This window comes from Venturia canescens, chromosome 7 (genome assembly GCF_019457755.1).
Source record: "Venturia canescens isolate UGA chromosome 7, ASM1945775v1, whole genome shotgun sequence".
Lineage (NCBI taxonomy): Eukaryota > Metazoa > Arthropoda > Insecta > Hymenoptera > Ichneumonidae > Venturia > Venturia canescens.
Window position 1 is genome coordinate 2798804 of NC_057427.1, and position 21358 is coordinate 2820161.

The following is a 21358-nucleotide window of genomic DNA, read 5'->3' on the forward strand; positions in this document are numbered from 1 at the left end:
TTCTTGCTCCCTCGCTCCTTCCGAGCACTCACGCCGCTCTAACTCGCCTAAGCAGTGACTCCTTATTACGATCAGTGACGCGGGATTGACATTGAGATTGAAAAATGTTCAACGCACGATTACTGACGGAAAATTTTTATGCTACAGTAGAAACGACGAAAATATCAATTTCAATGCCGAGAGAATGGAAAGGGTTGTACGAGGAAGATTCAATATCGCACGGGAATCAAAATAGACGTTAGTCTTTTATTAATTTTATATACAAATGACAAAATAAAATTTACCGTATCAAAAAATATATAATGTATGTAGCAAAAGCGACCCAATGGCTGGCAAAACCGAGTTGCGACCACTTTCGAATGGTATGCTCGTAACTATAGCCGGTCTCCTGGATCTCCGACGTATCGAACATCAGACCCAAATATGCAAGATGGAACATGGTTAATACTGAAAAACCGAGATTCGTCAGAATGACCCACAGACAATTGGTTGATTTTTTAGCGTGTGGGCATTTGTCGACTGGACATTTTTTCGCTGCTATACAAGCGTCGAAAGTTTCAGCGAGAACGTTGCGCAATTGATACTCGATGAAAGTATAAAATCCAAGACTCAAAAGCACCGCTGCTAATTGAAAGTTCAGACCGTGGAGGAGGGAACTGGCGAAATAGGTCAGGACGACTGCACTGAACTTTCCTAGACGTCTCCTGGCCGGACGAAAAATGTCTGTTGGGAGAATTGAATCGATTCAGTAATGATTTTATGTTTCTAGCATTTTTATTTTATATATCAATATAAGATAAAGAAAATAATATTTTGAGTGTAATCTATATGCGAGTTTGACTACTTACACAACTTCAGCCAAGTGTGCATAGGAATGTTCCAAGATACAACGACCTGAACGAGCGAACGAGGTAACTCGATCTCGAGGGGTTTGACAATTGTTATTTCAGACAAAGGATATCCCCCGAGGATAAGAATCGAAGATGTTGCGTGCGCTATAAAGTAATGGGATGATCGAAATGCGAGCGCATCCCTGTACGCGAGAAACCATCTGAAAACAAAATTCTGATTTTACAAAGTGTTTTTTTTTATTATTGCATACTCGGACGTAGTTTTTCAATTGTGATATAATTTTGCGTTGCTTTCGAAAATTTGCAGACCATGTGAAACAAGCAAATTTACTAACTTTCCTGCGTGGTCCGTGAGTATCCACTGTGCCCAACAATTAGAAATGCACAGAAAGAAAAAGGAGATCAAAAAGTACTTGACACTGGCAATGATCCACCAAAAATTCTACAAAAAAATTCATTGAAAATTTAATGTACAAAATAAAATTGAAAAATCACAAAAACGGTTTTTTTTTATATTCAAATATTCTCTGATAATAATAACAAAAGTTACCCATTGATTATGGAGGTTCTGCAAAGCTGTGTAATCCTTGAACGAGATCCATGGTCCAAAAAGAGCAGTCGCAGCACCATATACATATCCTGTGTATTCCAAAATACTAGGAATTTCTTCCTTCAGCTTGACATCTGATGCGAGACTAATAGTTCTCATAGAAGCGATCATAATGACACTTCGTACCTTGTGCCAGTCCACCGGATCCAAAGACCATTCACTGTTGATAGAAAATTGTGATGGCGTTATCTCAAGGGATGTTTGATCGATGAAATATTCATTTCCAGATTTTTCACTGTTCACTGTCGCAGTCAGATATTTCTTTACAAATAACAGAATGTCTGGGAAAGTGAAGCTGAAAAATTGGTTTTTTATAAATTGGTCATTTTACACAAGAATATCATTTCGAAATTTATTTCGTTGTTTTTGTATGAAAGAACTTCTACTCTAAAAATAACGATCGTAGCAATGTTCTACTTTTTTCTATTAAATAATTTGTAAATGGATAGCAAATTTTATCGAGCCATTTCCATTTATATTGATATCTGCTTTTAACTCTTCAAAATTGCACATGAGCTCCAGTTGCAAATAATCACAGTAGAGAAAATAAAAAATTTCTTACCAGTGTAAAATGATGATTAAACTTGGCAGGAATGTCTTAATACCACCTCGAAAGACTTTTGGTAAGTAAAGGCAAGCATAAGATGCAGCAACAAAATACAGTAATAAATAAAAACATTCTTTGACATAATGTTGTATAACCCAGAGTCCAATGAGGGTGGAGAGACCATGGAATATTCGAGGGGGTGTGTATCCTGAATTTGGCAAAAATAAATTATTTATTTTTGACTATAACAAAGTAATAGTTATTACGATTGATTAATGTAAGTTATTTTACGTTATATCGTACAAAGAATTTTTTTTTCGCATGTGTAGCAATGAAATACTCACGATTTTGTGCAAGAATCCTAAACAATAAAGCCGATAGAACGAGTGGATAAAAATACTTTGCGGTTTCGTGAATACTCGGTGTAAGACAGTAATTATAAATATCGGTAAAACTCTGTGCTGGCAACTCGTCGTAATATTCATCGTATTCGGTCATCTGAAGATGATCACAATCCTCGCAATCCTCATCGTCGTCGTCATCATACAAGAAAAATGAATCAGACGCCGGTTCATCCATATTCAATTTTTTATATCAAACACTCTTTCAGAATAAACGCATTTCACTATCCATATTTGTACACTTTTCCATGCCCGTTTCTCCGAAAAATACCGTCGTTTGTTTCTCTTAAACATACTTGTATACAAACATTTTTAAACTTTTTTTTCAATAATACTGCCACTCAGTTTCCTATACAGCAGACGCTTAGAACAGCTTGAAGTGCTTTGAAATAAGTGGTGCCATGATCGTAAAGGAACAAAGCCGCGAAGGAACCTGCTGTGCATAAAGCGATACCGACGATGAGTCTAGCTCCGGACGGAGACACATTCGCGCGCGTATTCCGCTGAGCACGCGAAGAAGTGTCAGAAGAGTAGGCGTTATCATCGTTTTAAACATTTTTTCTCGCACAAATGGATTTGTATTTAATGTTTACTTATAGAGCTTAGATGTATAAATATATATATGAAAAATCAGTATTATATCTATCTAAATATACAGCAGCACGAATACCGACGGTCGTTATGATAGCTTGTGTTGGACTTTCCAGCAGTAACTCCCTCCCAATCACGACGAAAAGCTGAACACTTTTTTGCCAAATGTCAGTCTGTCGTCTGTCTGTCTAACACATATTATTATATTGTTATCATTATTAGGACCAATGTGTTGAGTGAAGTGAGTGAAGTGCAGTGAAGTGCTATTCCCGTACCCGTAGTGCCCGTAGTTCCAAAGTGGTTCCAAAGAACAAAATAACGAAACAGCTGATCTTGCTCAGTCGTAATAGGTCGTAGTCATTAGAAAATCGTGCGTGTGGTGATTTTTTATGTGATGTTTTCTTGACCACGTGGACGTTTGCGAGTGTCATCTTTCTACTATGTTGGCATAAATGCAAATGTTTTTATATTCACGTGCGCATACAAAATTTATATACATTTATTAGTATATGTTGATGCGACCATACACGAGCTTACAGTGCTCATAGGTTATAATTCATTTAATCAGTTTATCAGTCAATAATGAGAATGTGTTCGAGGCTTCATTTTTTTTACACGAATGATCTTCGATGTGTAATAATGTTAGAACGTGGTACTTCGTAAAAACTAAAAAAACACGACGACGTTATATCAACAATAATGTTTTGGAAATCAATCCTCTTGATTTTTCTATTTGTCGTAAGGACGCAATGAGATTCAGTGTAAATAAGGCGTAAATAAATTTGTTATTGCCTCCTCCAAATCGTCGCCATGGACAGTCCTGAGAATGAGGTATTTTTTTAATCTGTGTACCTCTGTGTGTAATTATGAATATCACTTTTTAGGTTTCAGTGAATACATATGATGATTCCCTAAGTATTTTTTCCTTATTATTCTTATCAAATATTCTATGGGATTCGTACCAAAACAATCTATTTTCCCACATGATTTGTTGGAAAATAACTGCCAAAACTTTGTTTCAACAATCCCATAGGAATTCAAGTGTTCTTTGAAATTCAGATTGAATATTTATTGCTTCAGTGGTCTATCTATAGACTCTCACGTAATAAATCATAGATTTCTTGGAAATTTCAACAATTCTTTAATGTTTTAGGAAAAGCTTGTCTTGGAGGCTGCAACGGTTTTCCTTTTAATGAAAAAAGGCTTTCCAATATCACGCAATGTTAGAGCTCAGTGGATTCTAGAACATTTGGAAACTGTGGTTTCCATCCAATTTTTCAATGAAGAAATTGAAGAAGCTCCAGAGCTTCAAATCGTGTCTGTGTTACCAAGAAATCCTCCAGCTTCTTGGAATGTTCAAACCAACTTCCTTTATAGATACAAAGTGACCAAGTCTACCGGAGTCATTTTTCTTGCTCACAAGTACAGGATTGTTCTGTGCCTGGATCTCAGTCCATCATTGGGGACAGTTGTAAGTTTCTGACAATAAGAAAAATATTTTCTCGTAGATTCTTTCAAAGATAAATTAAAGAGAATATTCTTCGAAAGACTAAACATTATTTTGCTGACTGAGAATCATTCTTTCAATTTTAGGATATTCAGCATGGAGAGATTGTGATAGACGAAGTGTATTTGGCGACAAAACGTTTTCTAGAGAATGTAACAAAGTCGGTGAGTATTTTTCAATATTTAAATCACAGTATTGCTCCCGAAAATGTGAAATCTAATTTACACGAAAATCAAAATACGGATATAACCCTTGATGAGAAATCTTGATTAATAAACAAGCGGAGCTTGATTCAGTTGCAACCTTGGGCAGGATTCTCATGTATGAATACAGTTCACAGTTCCAGGGAGCAGTGACCATGTGATGAGACCAGAAATTCATTTGACTGTGATAGTGCACACTCCATTTTTTACGAATCCGGCCCAGCAAGTTTTGGTTCAGGGTTGGCTTTTAAACACGGAAAATGTGGGATATCTTTTGGAGTTTATCGAGAAACAATTGAATCTTTTAGAAAAGAAAATAGCTCTCGTCTCAGGAATGGCGAATCAACAGCTGGAAGCAATAAGAGCAGAAAGTGACCAACTCGTAGGTGGACTTTTTGAGGAAGCTGGCAGCAATATAGCAATAAATGCTGCTGGCTCTATGGTGAATGTTTCTATGGTTTCACCGGAAGTGAGTTTCATCAATATGCTCAGATACGGAATGCTAGCCCTCGCTCTTCTGCCAGAACACAGTTGTGCTCGTAAGCCAAACATTCAATCCATCTTCTTCAATTATTTCCTTCAATTAATGAACATGGCTTCTTCAAAACTGATTTTTTACGAGACTGCAATCGAAATTCTTGACTCGTCACATCCTTGTCCTACCTAACGCAAATCGATGAAACTATCAAACTTTTTTTTTTGCAGATTTAATCGTCATTTCTGACGGCATAGTCGGAGTAACGGATATTCATGTTCTCGACTCAGTGGTTCAACAACTACGGGCGACAACCGTCGCCTGCAGCTTCATTCATCTCGGTAGCGCTTATCATCCACACTGCGCAAATGGCCTTGTGCCCTATGAAGATTTACTGTCTTTTATTGCAACCGCTACTCTTGGTACTTACATGCCCTTCGTTCCTCAAGACGTAAGTTCAATTTTTGTCCTTCGTCCTACTTGATTTTGGTGTAAACATAAATTCTGGAAGAATTAGAAGCTTCGAATAACGTAAAAAATTATATCAAAATATTCGAAAAATCTGGATATGTATCAATGAACTTTCTGATTCACAGACTCCAGCATTTGGTGGAGAGATGAACATGTATCATCGAAATTTCATCTGTTGGCAACTGTATCGAAACGAGAATTGTGAACCTTCTGCAGAACCGAAAGTGTGGCGTACAGGAAATTCTCTTTTTTACGGTCACCAGCGACCGCAATTGTTGCGTAAAAAACAAATAGACGACAAAGTAACGTGCAGTTTGAGCAGTTTGCTGTGCTGTCGATTGCGCGATGGTTATCTCATCAAAAGGGTCGCCATAAGGGACGGTCTTCTCGAGATTTGTTTTACCCTACCGTGGAAAAGTCACGTGTACCTTGAATATCTCGCTTCTACTTCTTGGCCTTCGAAATCTTTGGCTGCGTCGAACACGGTACAATACACAATCACGATCGAAGGTGAATGATGCTTGTTCGAGTTGTCGATGAATTTTGTGAAAATAGAACGTTGACGTGCGTTATAAAGGAAATTTAATTGTTTTTATAGCTCCTTATGAATTTCTTCACGACATCACGTGCCTTTCGAAAAAACCACTCAAGTCTCAGTATCGTCAGAGCGTAGTTTCACGCTTCTGGTCGGCCTTAACAGCGCTCACCGAAAATGACAATATGCTGGCTCACTTCAGTTGGTTTCCTGAATTAGGATGGACGTGGTACAATGTTTCCGACACGATAAGAAGCGGGATGCCGGTTTTTTATCTGCCTTCATACCCATCCGCAGGAAACTCGGTTCAATTGAGGTGAACGAGGATTTATTTGACTACAGCAAAATGTCACGTTGATTTTCTTTTTTTTTTATTTGGGCCGGGGCTTGTGGTCCAAGTTAAAATGGTTGAAAGAAGCATGTTACTAAATGTAAAATGATTTTACAGCGAAGCAGCTTGTCCCCAATTCGGTAAAATTTGGAAACCGGTAGTCTCGTTGGATCCTCAACAGTGGGCGCGCTGGATGCATTCTCAAAAAATCACGTTAATATTGTCGCACGACAGACCATTGCCAAAATATCTTCACCAAGCAAATCAAAGCGGTAGATTTCAATGTGTTCAATGTCGTCAAGCAGCCGCTGTGCTATACGCGATGTTGAAAAATTGGTCGACCTTCGTGCTCGTTGAAAACCACACGTACGTCCAATTCATCTATCGGGAAGCGGAAAAACCGCCCGTTTCGTTCTCCGTCATAAGGATCAACTGCAAAGCACTTTGCGTCGTTTTGAACGTCGCATTTTCCGGAGGTACCGAAGGCGTCGTACGGCACAACGTCGTCGTCGACTTACTCGAAAGGCTCTCCAAACTCACGCTGCCAAATCGACCCACCGAACAAAATGAGACTCCTTGTTGCGCCATTATTCATAAAGCTCTCGAGAGAATTCTCATCAGATACGAGCGCGTACCGATCGATTTAAATACCGTCATTTTTCCCGATGATACACAACCAATGCCTGTTCGAGGCACACAAATTCCTGGCGGCGTTCTTACCACTACACTCTCCAGATACCTTTACCATAACCGATGGTTGTGGAACGTGAAAAAACCACTCGTTCAAACTGTGCCTGGAATCGTTTTACCACGGCTCAATACTACCGCGATCGCGAGAATTCTTTCTACCATTACAAAGTAAGTGTATTCCAATCTAAATGCGGATAAATTCATTCGATGGTCTCTACGAAAATTCGGAAAAAAGGCCGATGCATTCCGACGATCCAAACTGCCCGAGTGAACGCTGAATTTCATAATAATCCACAGAATGCGGTTAGCTGAAGGTTTCAGCTTCGCTTATTCGTCAGCGGGAATAATAAACATGGTAATGGAAATACAGATGCGAGGCACCACCGATAATTGCTCTCATACTTGTACTATTCAGTACGTCCTATTTCCGCCTCACGTTATCACAAATCCGACTCTCGATCGTGACAGCGATTCCGATGACGATACGGATGAAGGTATAATTTTAAACTTCCGATAAAAGAATTAGTAGCTTTATTTATTACGAGGTTTTAATGCCATGAATTGTAATAACAATAGTAATCGCCTTGAAGTGTTACGAACTCGTTGGAGCAATTCCCAAAACTTTTAGAAACACCAATTCTTTGGTTTTTTTTTACCTTCAGAAAGAAACCCATTTCCCATTTCCGCTTTAACAATTTAATAACTTTTCAAATGAAATGAAATTTGAAAAAGCTCAACAAATGTTTACATTTGTTTTTTCTCGGTTGAGCATACATTTCTGTTGAATGTAAAAATAATATCAAGTTTAAGATAAACTGTGGGCTTTCAGGAACGGCCGATGGTGAAGTGGGAAACGAAGAGAACGAAGGCAGCGGTGATTTTCAAATAGTTACGGAAGTTTGGATCGAACCGCAATGCGGGCAAGCTAAATTGCCAGCTCAGCCGACGGCCTCGTACATCGATAATCTCACTTATCATCAATTACCAGATGCGGTAAATCAATTAATCTTTATCAGAAATTTTCAAAATCATTTTGCAATCGTTTTTCTAAAATTTTTCAGTGTATTCAAAGATAGCTGAAATTTCGAAATCTTTGATGTTGCATCCTTCGTCGATAACATTTCGCGTTTCACGTGATTGATCGATCAACGAAGAAAATTCGACGTCCACGCTCATCGGACTCGAATCGATAAGATTTTTCACGTTATTCTCAAAACTCAGGTACTCGGACGACTGATAAGATATCTAGGATCAATACTTGCACAGACATACACAGACATTATGAACGACGATCGAGAATCGTTGCGTTCCATGAACTCGAGTATTTTATTTGACAAAAAAAAACACGAAGATGGATTATGGTGTTCGAAAAAAGTGATTTTGTAGACGAATCTTTTTTTATTAGTATATATGTGGATAAAGAACCGTCTTATTCAAACATGGAGAATTCAGAGACGTATATCAGTGAGACCTCAAATCTTTTTGAATTACAAAATTCAATGATTTCCCTAATTCGATAAAACACTAATTTTCAAATGTAATTTAGCAAACGAAATCAACAAAATTTTATTATTCATTGTAAATGTAAAAATTTCAAGGAATTCAAAGCACTTGCAAAGCATTCTTCATCGAGATTACCTTTCAATGAAAAAGTCTATCACGTTTTTTATGAGGACGATGAGAAGCATTCGAGCATACAATAGTATTTGCAGACATTACGATTGTTGAGTTGAATTTCTTGAAAATTGGCCATTAATTTTTATGGCAGCTCGAAAGATAATGATTTCTGGCGTCATTGTCTCAACTCCAAATTTCGTCTGTCGATTAAAAGTTGATAAGAATCAGATGCTTCGCAACAGTCTACAAAATAGCATATCAGTGTGCCAAAGAATTGTTTTTTTTTTTTTTTTTTATAAAATGTAAAAAAATTCGAAAAATGTAGAAAAATTCGAAAAAATCGTCACTCCCTCGTGCCACAGAGAATCAGAATTCTCATCTGACGTGTACACCCGTGCTAGAGTTTCACCTGTACATCTAGTCAAGTAATTTCCCCTCCTTGCCCGAGTTCGAACTGTGTCTACATGAGATGAAAGGCCGCAATACTTTTTTTTCTTATCAAAAAAAAGGATGAATCTATCTCTTTTTCTCAACCTTTTCTCCTCTGGCGTACACGCGTATCACTTATCGCAAGAGAGTATACTGATATACAATTTTTTCCCGTAATCAGTAAACATGAGAAAAAAACGGTTTATCCATACGAGCGAGAAATGGGCTGCGAGCTCTTTTCTGAAGTGGTTTATTTTGTCGAGGTTCCTTCTCGGGGGTTTCTATTCTCTATCTCGCTTGGCAAACATTGGTCAGAGATTACCGAGAAAAAGATTGTCCCGGTTTCTTCTATCTCTGTCTCCCTCCCTCGAAATTTCTTCGAGCTGGTTTTGCCTCGATATAATTTGACAATTATTTCAACAGCCCGAATAACGAGGCGTCGATCGATTGAGAAATTCGTCACGAAGATAACGAATTGAGATATCACGAATCCAAGGTTCTTTGATTTTTTTTCGAACCAACTTTCGAGAATTACCTAATTTTCGTTCACCTCCTTATCGAGTATACACCCCGCCCAAATCACCCTACGAACTTCTGTACGAAAAGCAATCAATAAAAATAGAATTCCGATCCTTTATCAAGGACAAAAAAAAATTCACAACCACTGACTTCAACAGCCGCACGCGAGTCAGCACGAAGCACCAGAAAACAAAAAATTGCGTAATCTACCTTTACAACGTTATCTGGAATATTTTTGTCCGGGTGTCGATCGACACGGCGATATCAACCTCAGCTCCTCTCTCTCTCTCTCTCTCTCTCTCTCTCTCTCTCTCTCTCTCTCTCACTCGCTTTTTCGTTTTTGTACATTACACTTTGAGACATCGTGACAGTATTCTCCACGAACACTTGGGATAAGGATAGTGATAAAATTAACTCGATTGAATTGTATAGCGCTGTCTTACCGTTCCTGTTACATTCGTCGAATCGCATAGACAGGAAATTATTAACGAACGCACAAAGGAGAGCTAATCTCCAATAATTGGACAATTTTTTTCTGCAGACTCGTCTCGATAAGGAGTTTTGTTTTAATTAAAAAAAAAAAAAAAAAAAAAAAAAAGAAAGAAAGAGAAGAAAAAAACGAAAGAAGAACTTCGAGCCGTGTCCCCGTGTGGGTTTACCAAACGTGATTACCCAAAAATCCCTCGTGCCAGGGATCGTTCGCGATTTAGATATAACCATGGATATACCTATACGTGTACGAACGTTTATCGCAAACGTATACGTGGTTATCGTTATCAGGGTGGGGCTTGGATATCGATGAGGGACCTAGGACGGGGTTTTCCTATCAGTCACACTCTTCTCAGGTATATATAGGGCCCAGGTTGTCTCTTGGGCCTGCTAGTATATCGGATTACCTTTTTTCAAAGAGGCCACAGTTTCTCATCTCGTTCTGTGACGATCGCAGCACACCTTTCTTCCTCTAGTTTTTCGGTTCTCATCTCCCTCGTGAAAAGGACGATTCTCACGGAAGGAGTATCCGTCTCGCGGGGTGCAGAATTCGACGACTGCGACAGCTTTGGTTTTTTTCAACAGTGATCAAAGATTTGATTTTTCGTCGAATAATAAATTCGTCTCAGTTAACATTCTGAGGAAATATATTTTTAGATTTTCCTAGTGACTTAAATCTTCATTTTAATCCCATCAATACAGTCGCTTTTGCAGAATTTTTATATCTCAAAATTTGGAGATTATGAAACAATGAGTCGCTAGCGTCGACAGATTTGTGAAAAATACGTTTTTGGTGGCTAGTGCTCGTTATTCTCGGCGTTGAATCATCAATTCTCATCGACGGCTTACCCGATTCAGTGCCAGAACGTTGTCGTTGTATCTCCTCGTCGAAATGGCCGTTCAACCTTGAGCTGGAAGTTCAGATTTAGGCAGTGAGTTTAGTTTCCCACATTAGGGCGATTGTCAGATCTAACTCTTCCAGCTCGAGGTGGTACGGTGGATCGTCGTTTTTCTTCTTCATCGAATAATTGTCATCAGAGAAGAGTGCAAACCCTGGAATTCTATTTTTACGATAAAGAAAAAATTGAAGGCGTCATGGTTCAAGTGGAGAAGTGGTCTCTACGCTTTGTATTTAAGTGAGATTCAACTCCTCCAACTTATTCCTGGCTCCTCGACAACTTCGAACGTTTTTCTCCCGGAAGTTAACACTCAAAGAGGATAGACTAATTCGACTTACTGGACAATCAATTAAATGTAAAGTGCAATACCGTTGTAAGGGAATGTGTGGGCGCACATTCGAATATTCTTCTTATGTTATCGACGACAGATGCAAATATGTAAACAAATGGATTATTGACGAAGAAAATACTTTTTACTGCACGCCAATAAACATTTGAGTTTATTTATTTCCTGCAAATGTGTCACAACGTAATAATGCATGTGATAACAACATTTTACAACGAATAAAAATGTTATGATCATCCACTAAACCTTTTCAAGTATTCTCACGTATTCCCAATATTTTCAATTTTATTTTGTTTTCTTTGTTTTTGTTGTTTTTTTTGTTGTTTTTTTTTTTTGACATTTTTTATTCCATACAGATATCATTGGTTGACGAGGAATGCATAAACGCTCTTTTGACGTTGGAGCATCTGAGTTTATTGAGCCAGGTAGAGCCGAGCGAAAATAATTCTGAAATAAATAATGGTTATCAGTACCAAGCATCGCAGTATGGTCAAACAAACGGTTGGCTATCGAGCTCGAGAATACCGAGGCAATCGACCATGTCCGAAGGCTTGCTGGAGGGTCTACCGATTCCGGATCAGAAAATTCATCCGATGTTCTTTAATTTTGATACTCTGAGCATTTTGCCAAAATGCCATCAGGCCGAACTGCTCTATTCCATGTTTGCAGATGGTTAGACAATACTCACAAACTTCTAATGCCTTTCCATGACGTTTCAATAGCCCTTTATATATTTGGCTCATTTATTCTCGACTCTAGGACCAAATTACACGGACGAGGAAAGAGACGATGCCAATAGTATTCTTATGGATATTTTGCTCGAACACATGAAACGACTCCACAGTAAAGAACTTTTATTCAACGATCGAGAATCGCAAAGGTTCACAGAGATGTTGCTCGCAAGGCCGCGCGACGATGGACCTTCGTTACCTTTTTCCCCATATCTAGGTACCTATCGAGATTTTACAAAAATCCAATCTCCTTCAAACAATCGATTAATCGCAATTTCGTCGATATTTTATCAATTTATTATTGAGGTTTCAAATAACTACTACTTTCGTCGTCGAATTTTAAATCGGTAAATAGTGAATTTTTTGTAAATAAATTACAGACAAAAAGGCTCGGAACGAAATACGTTGGAGGTGCTTTGTGAAAGGTGTCAGCGTGACTCATGTGATAATCACGATGATACCAGCTTCGGACAAGGACGTAAAATCGATTATGTCCTCGTGCGAAAACTCGGGTGAAGATATTGTCAGATTGGGAAAAACGAACGAATTGTTGGAGGCTTTGACACCGATACGCGAAATGATTGACGAACGAACGAGAGATTCTTTTTCGTCGGGAGACAGTCCGAGAAAATCCAAGATGTCGACGGACTTACGAATGAGTGATTTCGATTTGAATACTCCGAGTTTAACAACCACCGCCGAGAGCACTCCCAAAGTCGAAAGACGACGCAATGTTTTTCCGAGTAATGCTAAACCTCGCTTGATACTTCCGGTTTACGTTTACGATTGCTCGCTCTCCTTACTTATCGAAGTTCTCATTAACAAAGCAAGATCTTCGCGAATCAAGGACACTTACGAAGATCACACTTTCACCCTTGGTGAACAGGTTCGCGAAGATTATGTCAATCTCAAATCTGGAAATGACGTCAAACCTACGTCACCCGAACCGAAGAGCGAGGATTCCGACAATTTATCGAACGGTAAATTTCAAGCATTGCGAAAATTTTCGTTTCTGATGATTTCACAGGAAATCCGCTACCAGCGTCACCAGTCGCGTCATCCAAATTCAACAACAGATTCCAACATTTTTTCACTCGGAATACTCCGAATAAGGAGGGCAGAATGGATTTTTTTTTGTATTATTCTTGACGAACGAGGAATTTACGTCATACCCTCCGCACCCAAACTGTACAGCAAGCATTTCGACAATAACGGAAACTTCCAAATGTTCAGACAAAATGTCATTATTTTCGAGCACATTTTTGCTTTTTAGTCATTGGAAAAAAATTATTAAGAAATATCAAATATTTGCTCCCCAATTTTTCTTTTGATTCTCCCGGTGGTTGAATTTCTTGAAAAAAAAATGTCACCGGTTCGTCGAAAGTGATATTTTGAATGCACTTTTAAACTTTTAGATCAGCGAAGCCTCATGGAACACTGCAAGTTGCTCAGTCTCGCGCATTGCCATTGTTATGTGGTTGCCGTGTACAAATCGCTAGCCCTCCAATTGCCTCTTTCTTACGAGGACATGGAAGCTGCTGTTGAGCAGTGTGAAGAGGCTCTTATCGAGATAAATATAACGGATTACTTGCGCACAGTTTGCCGGCATCTTGGCAATTCGTCCAACACCGAATGGAGCACTAATCTTGGTAGTTCGATGTGCGTCGACGCTCAGCCACTGCACAATCTTATAAAGGAAAAATTTCGACGAATTATTACCGTAGCTTTCGAGCCGGTTCCTGCTCATCCGGAGTTTTATTACTGCTCGCCGTCTCACAATTCTGACAGAATGGTTAGAACGAAATTAGTTTAATAATTTGAATGTAGTGCGATATAGAAAATTTGTATTATGTTCAAATGGAATTAGGTGAAACAAAGGATGAATTTATTTTAAAAAAATTGAAAAATATCAATTTTTTGACAGGATCAGATGGAGTATCAGAGATCGGACAGCGAGGACGATCTCGAAGGATTCATGTTCCATTCGGAGACAAACGATTGCAAAATGGAAAATCCATCGGGCAAGGCGAATCAAGTGACGAACGCAACGTGGCCGGCGTCGAACGTAGCGCATGACGAAACAAAGAGGCCTTGCTACGATTCTACAGAATCGCTGATAAGTGATTTACGTGAGGACATAAATAGAACGAAGGAACAACCGCTTTTTTTACAACTGAGTTGTTCGGTACATGTGAGATCAACGCTTTCGAGTGTTCCCGTTAAATTGTTACCGACGTGCCTCACAGAAATTCGTCAATGTCTGGACGATTATTTGGATTGTAATTCAGACGATTTTAAGATCACTCTCGACATTATTTGTCTAAATTTACCGAAAGATGTTTTGGAGATTAATCTCGAGCGCGGGAACGGTCCACTGCGTACGACTTCTTTTCGCAGTTCTTCTCCAGCTGGCAGCGCTCGCACCGAGAGTGAAAGCAGTCCGGGAAACGATACCCAAAACTCCGAAAACGAACCCGCGAGAGAAAGAATCGATCATCTACCATTGCATCAACACCACGCCATCACAATCCTCACTTCCGAAATCGAGTGGCTTTTGAAAGATGAAATCGCCACTGCTCTCTTGGACAAATCGCCACCGAGCGAAGAAACCCTTAAATTCGTCGCCCAACACGTCTCTGATTCTAACGATCGCCCGAGTTGCCACAAGGATAAAGTTCCACTTCAATTTGTTTACTCGTCGAACAATAGCTCACCCAAATTTTACGAAGAACTCCAAAATCTGCGAATCGATCGTTACTCTATAAGACAAACATCTAACTTTTTCTATCTCATCAAAAATCCAGTCATTTCGGAAACCGGACCTTGCGAGGAATCAAGCGAGATTAGTAGAAACGAGAACGAGGAGCCGACGGGTAAAGAGGATAAAAGTAAGTCGTTGGATGAAAAATTGATTAATGAGTTCACTTTTCATGAGTTTGCTAAAAATCGCCCTAAAAACTTGCAGAATCTTTGAAAAAAAGTATAACCGATGACCAACGGAAGAGCGAAGCTTTCAAAACGATACTTATTACCTGAGATTATTTCCCACGTGAAAGTAACTCACGAGCTTGTTTGTTTGTAATTAGCTGGTGGAATATTTTTGGATATGGATGATCCAACCAGCGTGTCTCATGACGCGAACAGTCGTACGAGCAAACAGGATTCTGGTGATCCGCCAGGCTGTAACTCTGAGATTTCGAGCATAGGAGACGGTCACCCCGGAACGGATGATGGCTATGAGGGTGACAGCAGTAATTCCGAGGACGATTGCAATTGGCTCGTAGATCTTGACGAACAAAGAACTCTTTTACCAAATTTCTGGCTGATTCTCCAGGTTAACAACGATAACGTTGACATTTACTTCCATTGCAGGTTTGTACAGAAAAAGTATCCAATGAAAAATGGTGTCACCAAAAAAACGAGCGTTTTATTCCTGTCGCATTGAAAGCAAACACAATAATAAATGAAAACGTTTGCAGGTTTCTGGAATTCGTATCTTTGGAAGTGGACCGTTATCGTCAAGTACAAAAAATGGTTGTCGCCCAAATAACAGCGATATGTCGTCGAGTGAACCAATATTTGTTGCTGGAGAGTTTGAACGATACGAAAAATTGCGATTCGTTATTGGAAGCTGAGTCTCCGGAGGATCCTTCGTGGCGAGGAGAATCAACGACCGAGTCGGCTGGACTAATTCCGAACAATGAGAACGCATCGAGCATGACACCAGGAATGTTTCGCTGTCCGAGCGTCTGGCAGGTGACATTTTGCCTGCATCCGCACTTGAAAACCGGACCTGGAAGGTCGGGTTTATCGAGAGGGATAAAAGCGTTGCACGGAGTGTTGAACCGTTTTTCGGTGAACAATCGAAGCAACATGTTCGTTTACCGGGAGAACAAGGCGAATGTTTTTTACCTGAGATTGCACGAGCAAACGAGCAATGGCAAACCATTGCAAAATAAATTGTCCGAGAGTGATGAACGTTTGATGGTATCGCGGAGTAGCAGCGTCGCGTCTCTGTCACAAGCTCGTGCAACGAGTCTTCGAGTTGACCAAACGAAAACAGCTGACACGAGGCCGAGAGTTCGTTCTTTCGGTGAGAAAGACTCGGATTATCTCAACAAGTCGGACGATTCAATCGTTCTCGTGGTCCATGGAATATCCGAACCTGGATTGGAAATAAAAAAAGAGCTAATACAAGTTTTACAAAATCGTCTGGACGACGCAGTTCTCGAAGTCGTTTCGGTGATGCTGGCCAGGAATCCAATGTGCAAACTCACACCGGCTGACGTTCATTTCATTCAGAAACCATACAGATCACCTGAAAGTTACATTCAATTGTCTGTGCAACCTCATTGTTTGCCACACATGGACGCACTCGCTTACTACCTTCGACAAAATATCCTTCAGTTCTTGTACATTCCGAAGTACACGGATCCCCGAGCTCACTATCATTTACAAGATTATTCACAGCCGGAGGGTTCGAGTTTACGAGTCGTCGAAAACGATATTTTTCTCTACAATCAAAGCCACTCAAGCGGTAGTCGTGGAATCGCTTGTATAGCTCTCGCCATTGCTGATTCCTCCGTCGATCAATCACTCCGCGAAAAACGTGATTTTCCAGCTTTCTTGAGGATTCAAGACTTCGAGAAAATCGTTTCGACCACGCCATACGAAGCTGAAAATCGTTCATCTTCAGTTCCCGGTGCACCGATCGAATTTCGTATCTGGAAACAGGGCCGAGTCAATTTGGACACTTTGGTTGATAAATTACGATCAGCCATAAAACATGCCACGTGGGATTTAATAACAGAGTACAATCTTTTGCCAACCGCTTTGACTACGTCGGAAAACGATGATGAAAAATGCGAAAGGGAGCTAAAAACTTCTGAGGAAAATACCTCGGGTGTGGTTAATGAAGAATTTGATAATTACGAACTCGGAGAAGAAGGAAATTTGCACGAAATTTATCACATGACGATGGCACACTGGTTTCAGTTTGCTCTCGAAATGGGTGTGTCTTCGGTCAAAAAGCACATTGTCAATTTTCAAAATAGACATTCTATTCCCACTATTCTCAAAGAACTTCAAAATCTCATTCGCACAAACGCTCCGGACACCGCAACACGAGCTTTTGTTCTTCGTACACGTCAACCATTCGTCCTCGATGAATTATTGCCCGCTGATGGATTACTGGCTTTCAATCCTACCGAGATATCTACAGAAAATGATGAATTACGTGCCACCGTTGTCACTACCGATGGCACCGTACAGCCTCTCGTTTACGTGCCTTGCAACCTGACCAAAGAGTCCACGGAAACTTACACAAAATCAATCATCGTAGCACGCAATTTTAATCAGTGGAAATCTACTTTCAGTAAAACTGTCGAGTCTGAAATACTCGTGCCGAAAGGTGATTTTTTTTATGCCCAATTTTGAATTTAGTCAAATGAGAAATTCATTTAAGCAAATGAATTGTCGACATCATTCATGTTCGTGTAAATTATTGTTAATTTCAGATCAAAAGTTACTACAAAAATTCAATCCACTGATACAGGAGTCGAAATATGTTCCGCGACAACGTCTTCTGCTAGCCAAAATCCAAAATGACAATGTACGGGAGAGAAACCCAAACAATGAAGCAATTACTTAATTTGAATGGAACTTTCTTAAAACGAAGAATAATCATTTTTTTTTGTTCCGTCCACAGTTTGTTCTGTACATGTATAATTGGTCGAAGGAGAGATCGGAAAAGCTCATAAAACAAGCGACTAATTTGGGGACGTGGCTGTCCTCGAGGTCTACACTGTTGACGAATATAACTATGCAGAAATTGGGGATATTTCATCACCAGCCGGTACAGCAAACTTATCGACGAGATGAGAGCGGTTCGCAATATTGTCAGAATACAGATATTGAGAGTCTAGTGAAATTCACACATGTTTCATCCACCGATGGAAAAGAATGGTCAAGAGCTGCTAATCGTGGCCAAAATTTGACGAAAATTGGCCCCCATCATCATTCTTGGGATCGAATTGCTGGACAATCGTTGAGAGATGCTAAACCCAATCCTCACTATCCTCAAAATGTTGATTCCGTTGTCAAAGCTGCTTATGATCTGCAGGATGTTCAGCAACGTGAAAAAAAATCAAAAGGTACTTACACTACCGGAACGCCACCAGAATGTTTGAATTTTACATTCGAGTGACATAAATTGTATTTTTGTATTTTGAACAGAGGAACTGACGAGACTATACGCAATGTGGCAAAGTCGAAGTTCAGGCCCCAATATACCAATATCATCGGTGAATTTGTGTGCGTTCAAGCAACATTCACGTTTGATTCATTATTGTCACACGCCACTGCTGTTTTTGCCTCAGTGGAGATTGCAATCGGCAGCTACGAGAGATCACTCCTTGACACCGGTTTCTTCATTATTTCCATCGGCCCTCACGCAGCACCAATTGTCCCAACAAAGTCCTTGGAAAATGGAGCCTGGCTCGAGCAGCAAGGACAACATTTTAACCGCTTGGCATCAACAATTGTGCACCTCCATGCTTAACGAGTACAAACAGTACCTGCAAGTTCTGGGATTCAATCCTGTTCAGATAGACGAAGGACGACAAGAGTTAGTCAAAAAACACCCCGTTTTCGCTACGATTGATCCTTTGACATTTTTTCGTATGTTCGTATTCGAAACGTGTTTATTTTTCATAGCGACACGGAGCCTAATCACAGTCAAAACTATTACCTGAAAAAATCGATGCTCGGTGGCGTTCTTCTATTCGAAATTCACCTCGCGGAGCCTTTTTTCATTGCGAAACTTCGTATCGTCGAATGTAGTAGGCTTCAAACGAAAGCCAGCAGTGCTCTAGTCAATCAGGCGAGTGGCACATTATTTATTTCTATTTAAAATTATTACCGAACCCTTTGGGGAAATGATTTTCATCGAACGCTTTTGATCTTCAGTTTATGCTGAGCTTCGTGGATGCCTGCGATAAAATAAAGGTCAATATGCATCTCCACTCGTTCACTTACGATTTTCATCTGCGCTGCATTCACTCGTACATCGCGGGCACGGGGCAATGGTCTCTGCAACAGGGATATCATCTCACACGATTTCTCGATGACTTTGTCAAATATTACAGCAAAGCACCGAATTATGCGAGAAATCTGGTTCACAGTGGTACTGAATAATGGGAATAGGAAAAATGAAACTTGATATTAATTCAATTGGAATGTTTATACATTTTTTTTTGTTTCGTACAGACGTCATCACAGTGAGTAATTTGACAACGCCGGCTCAGACCCTCTACTCATACCTGCTCTCTCACGAGAAAACTTACGGAATGCAAGTATTTGGGATGGCTGAAGAATCGTTGGATTCTCGGGACAGCGAGTACGTTTTGGTGCGTTTGCAGAGCACATCTCTAGTCAGTTATTGCGACTCCCAGGACACAAAGTACACGGATGATTTCGACGTAGCGCTGATAGTTTCGCGGTTGGAGCAGCCAGCGCACATCGAAAAATCGGAGATAACTTTGAAGTACTATTTGATGCTGACGAGCAAGAGAGAATTATATCCAAAGAGGGAGGTGGAAAACAACAAACTGGGAAAGTTTCGTACGGTGTACAACGTCGAGAGGTCGGAAACGAGTTCCCAGAGCGACAGCGTTCCCGAGTATAATTCGAATTCGCAAGTTTGCCAAGGGGCACGAAAGAATTCGGTGATTGAGGGAAACTTGTCAGGACTGAATGAGGACAGTCAGGAATCAATCGATTCGACGAAGTGTGAAAACTCGTGGCCGGAAGACGAGAGAGATGGGGCTTGTCAATCCGTCGCTCCCACACCGCCGCCTGTGCCGAGTTCTCTCATTCAAAACACCGGGCCATCCGTGACTCCCGAAACTACGAGCTCCCCTCATCCAGGACAAATTCGCCAAGAATCCATCAATTATCTCGGCTATTATTCGTCCCACGAGCAACTAATGCAACAACTCATTACGACTCAAGCTCGCACAGCTCGTGATCATATCACTGATATGATTGAACGTGGCAGCTTACACTGTCGAACTCATTTGCTCTGGAATAAACTTTTGGAGAACAAATCGACCATGAATTACACCGAGTTTATGGAGCTTAGATCGCTCGCACGCGTCGAACCACTCTCGTCTATAGACTCGAGATTAAATCCTCTAGTTAATCAACCCATATCTTGGTACCAAGGCTTGGCCAAAGTTTTGCAAAACAAGTATCAGGAACACCACAAACAATTCAACAGTCCTGATGGCAGCGTCACTCATCATCTTATTCTCCATCCGAGTTACTTGCAAGCTTTTATGATGCTCACTATTGACCTTCAAACTTCGCGAGGAGTGAGTCACGTTTATCGACTGTTTTTAAAAGGAAAATCTCCATGACGAAATCCTGAAAATTCGATTCGTTGTTTCACGTAATTTAGTTTCCCAAAAATCTCATGGAAAAAGTTATAAGAACCTTAAATTTGAAAAATGAATCGTAAAAAATCAGCTAATTATTCACCATAGTCATGGGGATTTCCCTTCGATTATTGAGTCCACACCGAGTGTGATCGTTTTACACAATATATTTTTAAATTTTAGGAGCTTTACGCCGTGTATAGAAAATCTGCTGAAACGTCAATAACGCCTTTCAACGTAAACGAAGTGTACAGCTTAGTGGAAGGTTTCGTGAACGCCTGTTGTTTTCACTTGTGGATTGGCCTGTACAGTCAATAGCGACCGATCGACGAACACACCGAAACCGAGAAGAAAAGAGAAGACTCGAATGATATTAAATCGCACATGTTGTACTTGTAAATCAGAAATATAAATATATATTTTCTTGTTTTTACTGCCTTTTTTCTACTAAAGTGCAAGAGTCTCCCGAGGATGATCGACATTATTGTGAATATATATTATCGAGGAGAGGCTCTAAACGCTAAGGAAGCAAATTATTTATAAGAGACACAACATTAGTTTATTTCGGAGATTCTTAAGCAACAACCTCATAACAATTTCCAAAGGGAGGGGAGCCCCACAGTAAAGCGACATTATAATCTGTGCATTATCAATTATCGTATTATCAATTTAATCTCTCTT

At 39.9% G+C, this 21358-nt stretch overlaps 2 protein-coding genes across 5 annotated transcripts; one reads left to right on the forward strand and one right to left on the reverse strand.

Annotated features, from left to right (window-relative positions):
* Window positions 1–226: 226 nt before the first annotated feature.
* On the reverse strand, window positions 227–3376 carry por (Protein-serine O-palmitoleoyltransferase por). Of its 3 annotated transcripts, XM_043425150.1 has the most exons (7): window positions 3276–3376; window positions 2353–3184; window positions 2024–2216; window positions 1402–1621; window positions 1187–1293; window positions 849–1051; window positions 227–723 (listed from the first exon to the last, which is right to left on the reverse strand). In XM_043425150.1, the coding sequence occupies exons 2-7, from the start codon at window positions 2585–2587 to the stop codon at window positions 281–283; spliced, it is 1401 nt and encodes a 466-aa protein (XP_043281085.1). In that variant the 5' UTR covers window positions 2588–3184; window positions 3276–3376; the 3' UTR covers window positions 227–280. The 3 variants fall into 3 exon arrangements, with proteins under 3 accessions (XP_043281085.1, XP_043281086.1, XP_043281084.1); XM_043425151.1 differs by lacking the exon at window positions 3276–3376 and having other exon boundaries at window positions 1187–1212; window positions 2353–3191; XM_043425149.1 differs by lacking the exon at window positions 3276–3376 and having other exon boundaries at window positions 2353–3191.
* A 94-nt stretch (window positions 3377–3470) lies between these two features.
* Window positions 3471–21106, forward strand: LOC122414167 (KICSTOR complex protein SZT2-like). 2 transcript variants are annotated; one of them, XM_043425114.1, is made up of 24 exons: window positions 3471–3831; window positions 4154–4471; window positions 4594–4671; window positions 4841–5249; window positions 5416–5636; window positions 5782–6166; window positions 6255–6507; window positions 6640–7380; window positions 7510–7706; window positions 8042–8205; window positions 11868–12183; window positions 12271–12459; window positions 12623–13222; window positions 13658–14034; window positions 14167–15130; window positions 15329–15614; window positions 15722–17652; window positions 17759–17853; window positions 17950–18394; window positions 18477–18867; window positions 18957–19122; window positions 19209–19425; window positions 19509–20614; window positions 20861–21106. In XM_043425114.1, the coding sequence occupies exons 1-24, from the start codon at window positions 3811–3813 to the stop codon at window positions 20993–20995; spliced, it is 10005 nt and encodes a 3334-aa protein (XP_043281049.1). In that variant the 5' UTR covers window positions 3471–3810; the 3' UTR covers window positions 20996–21106. The 2 variants fall into 2 exon arrangements, with proteins under 2 accessions (XP_043281049.1, XP_043281050.1); XM_043425115.1 differs by lacking the exons at window positions 3471–3831; window positions 4154–4471 and having other exon boundaries at window positions 4611–4671; window positions 4820–5249.
* Window positions 21107–21358: the final 252 nt, after the last annotated feature.